This window comes from Prinia subflava, chromosome 35 (genome assembly GCF_021018805.1).
Source record: "Prinia subflava isolate CZ2003 ecotype Zambia chromosome 35, Cam_Psub_1.2, whole genome shotgun sequence".
Lineage (NCBI taxonomy): Eukaryota > Metazoa > Chordata > Aves > Passeriformes > Cisticolidae > Prinia > Prinia subflava.
In genome coordinates, this window is record NC_086281.1 from 638,003 (window position 1) to 640,720 (window position 2,718).

Genomic DNA, 2,718 nt, shown 5'->3' on the forward strand with positions numbered 1-2,718 from the left:
TCCCGACCTCAGTTGCTTTGGGTGCCCTTTGGTGGCAGAAGCGACTCCCTGGAAAAAATCCCTGGCAAGGTCTTGCCTCTGTCACACCCCATTTATGGCCCCTTTTTGCCCTTCCCCAGATCCAGCCGTGATTTATGGTTTCGAAAGTATGAGGTTTTTAATGAGATGTTAAAAGTGGCCTTGTCTTTCTTTCTGTTTTATTGTTAAAATGTGTTAAAGGGATTGGGTGCTCGGTGTCGGGTTGAAAGAGTTGTCCTGACTTATTTGGGTCCATAACGATAAAATTCAGGATTTTCTGCAGTGTGCCAGAGCTTTGATCAGACTTTTACATTAGTCTAAAGAACTCAGAACACAGGATATTCATCTTTCATCAAATATTTCACTCAAGAACCCAGAACTCCAGTTTATCCCTCACTTTTTCAGCTCTTCCTGGGCTGAATCGAGGATATTTTTATCCAGAAAAATGTCGGGTTCTCCCCTGCCAAGGAATGAGTCCAGTCATGGAGTAGATCAAGCCCAAACCCCATAAATATTTTTCCTTTGAGATGCAGAGACAAGGAATTCCCTGCCTATAAAGCTGAAATTGCAGAGTGGGGCAGGCAGTAAAAGGACAGGTCAGGCGGGACACAGGGACGAACCAGCAATTAGCAGGAGTGATTTATCTAAAACAATTGACGTCCGTTAACAAAGCTGGATCTGGAAAGAATCGCGGTTAATAATTGATTAGGAAGTTTTGGGTGTGGGTGATTCACGAGCTGGGCGTTTTGAGGCCGGGTATAAAAGTGCCCGACCTCACATCCCGCGCCATCGTTTCTCCTGTCTCCCTTCCCTGGTGCTGCAGGTGAGTGAATTCCTGAATAACTCCTGGACTCCTCAATTCCTCCTCTCTCCAAGCCTTCGAGCGGGGTTTTGGGATCAGTCTGGCATTCTCCTGGTGGAATTCCCTGGATGTGGCTCTTGGTGCCCTGGTCTGGTTGAGGAGATGGGGATTGATCTCGGGTTGGGCTTGGCCATCCCGGAGGGCTTTTCCAGCCTCAGCGGCTCTGGGGTCGTGTGGATGAATCCATCTGTGGCTGTTCAGCCACCGGGAAATGCAGATCTGGGTGAGATCTGGGCAATATTCCATAAAAACTCTTTCCACTTGTGCTCACTGTGAAATTTAGGGGGTGTATTCCCGCTGCTGAGCTGTGACAATTCTCCCTGTCCCTTGAGCCTCTCCATGGCCTTTTATTCTCATGTCTGACCATGAAACCGATGTGAATTTTTGTGGTAACCCTAAAATTCTGTTTTGTCCTCCTGCTCTCCCCTCACCCCACAGCTCCCCGAGCCATGGTTCACTCCCTGAGCCCCTGCACCGACGGCAGCGCCTCCCCCTGCGGCGTGGCCGTGCCCCAGCCCGTGGCCGACTCCTGCAACGAGCCCTGCGTCCGGCAGTGCCCGGACTCCACGGTGGTCATTTACCCTCCCCCGGTGGTGGTCACCATCCCCGGGCCCATCCTCAGCACCTTCCCCCAGCAGAGCGTCGTGGGCTCCGCCGGAGTCCCCGAAGTCGCGGCCGGTGCTGGAGGCAGTGCCGGAGCCGGATTCGGAGGCAGTTTCGGTGCTGCCCGAACCCCTGGAGCTTCCCAAGTTTATGGTGGGGCCAGGTGGGCACGGGGGTACCCCGTGGGGAGCTGCAGACCCTGCTGCTAAAGCCGCGGCCGAGCTCTGGGAGAGCATTTAGGGTGGCGTTAAAAGCGTCTGTGGATGCTTGAACGCCTCAGAAATCTGTTCCCATCCTTCTCCTGCTCTTCCTGATTTTATTTCTCTAAAGTTTTCCTTTCTTTCCAAGCTCTGTGTTGTCAAACGGGCAACTGGGGAATTGTTGTGATCTTTCTCACTGGCAGTAGGCTTAGTTTAGATATAGGGAGACGTTAGGAGGGAAATCAGTTCTCATCCTTCTCCTGCCCTTCCTGAATTTCTTTCTCTAAAGCTTTTCTCTCTTTCCAAGCTCTGTGTTGTCAAATGCGCAATTCCTGGGGGATTGTCGTGATCTTCCCACTGGCAATAGGCTTAGTTTAGATTTTATGGAGACGTTAGGAGGGAAATCTGTTCCCATCCTTCTCCTGCCCTTCCTGAATTTCTTTCTCTAACATTTTCCTTTCTTTCCAAGTTCTGTGTTGTCAAACGCGCAATTCCTGGGGGATTGTTGTGATCTTTCTCACTGGCAATAGGCTTAGTTTAGATTTAGGGAGACGTTAGGAGGGAAATCAGTTCTCATCCTTCTCCTGCCCTTCCTGAATTTCTTTCTCTAACGTTTTCCTTTCTTTCCATGCCCTGTGTTGTCAAACGCGCAATTCCTGGGGGATTGTCGCGATCTTCCCGCTGGCAGTAGGGTTAGATTAGATTTTATGGAGACGTTAGGAGGGAAATCTGTTGCTATCCTTCTCCTGCCCTTCCTGAATTTCTTTCTCTGAAGCTTTGCTCTCTTTCCAAGCCCTTTGTTAAAGTTACGGGCTGTTCCAGATCCCCTGGGGGATTGTGACGATCTTTGTGTGTTCCCGCTGGCAGTAGGCTTAGTTTAGATTTTAGGGAGAAGTTAGGAGGGAAATCTGTTCCCATCCTTCTCGTGCCCTTCCTGAATTTCTTTCTCTGAAGCTTTCCTCTCTTTCCAAGCCCTCTGTTAAATCTACGGGCTGTTCCTGATCTCTGGGGGTTTGTCGTGATCTTTCCCTCTTG

General features: G+C 50.3%; 1 protein-coding gene across 1 annotated transcript; it reads left to right on the top strand.

The window, feature by feature from the left end:
- Positions 1–741: 741 nt before the first annotated feature.
- LOC134563310 (claw keratin-like) lies at positions 742–1,692 on the top strand. The gene is made up of 2 exons (XM_063421180.1): positions 742–841; positions 1,319–1,692. The coding sequence occupies exon 2, from the start codon at positions 1,330–1,332 to the stop codon at positions 1,690–1,692; it is 363 nt and encodes a 120-aa protein (XP_063277250.1). The 5' UTR covers positions 742–841; positions 1,319–1,329.
- The last annotated feature ends 1,026 nt before the right edge of the window (positions 1,693–2,718 follow it).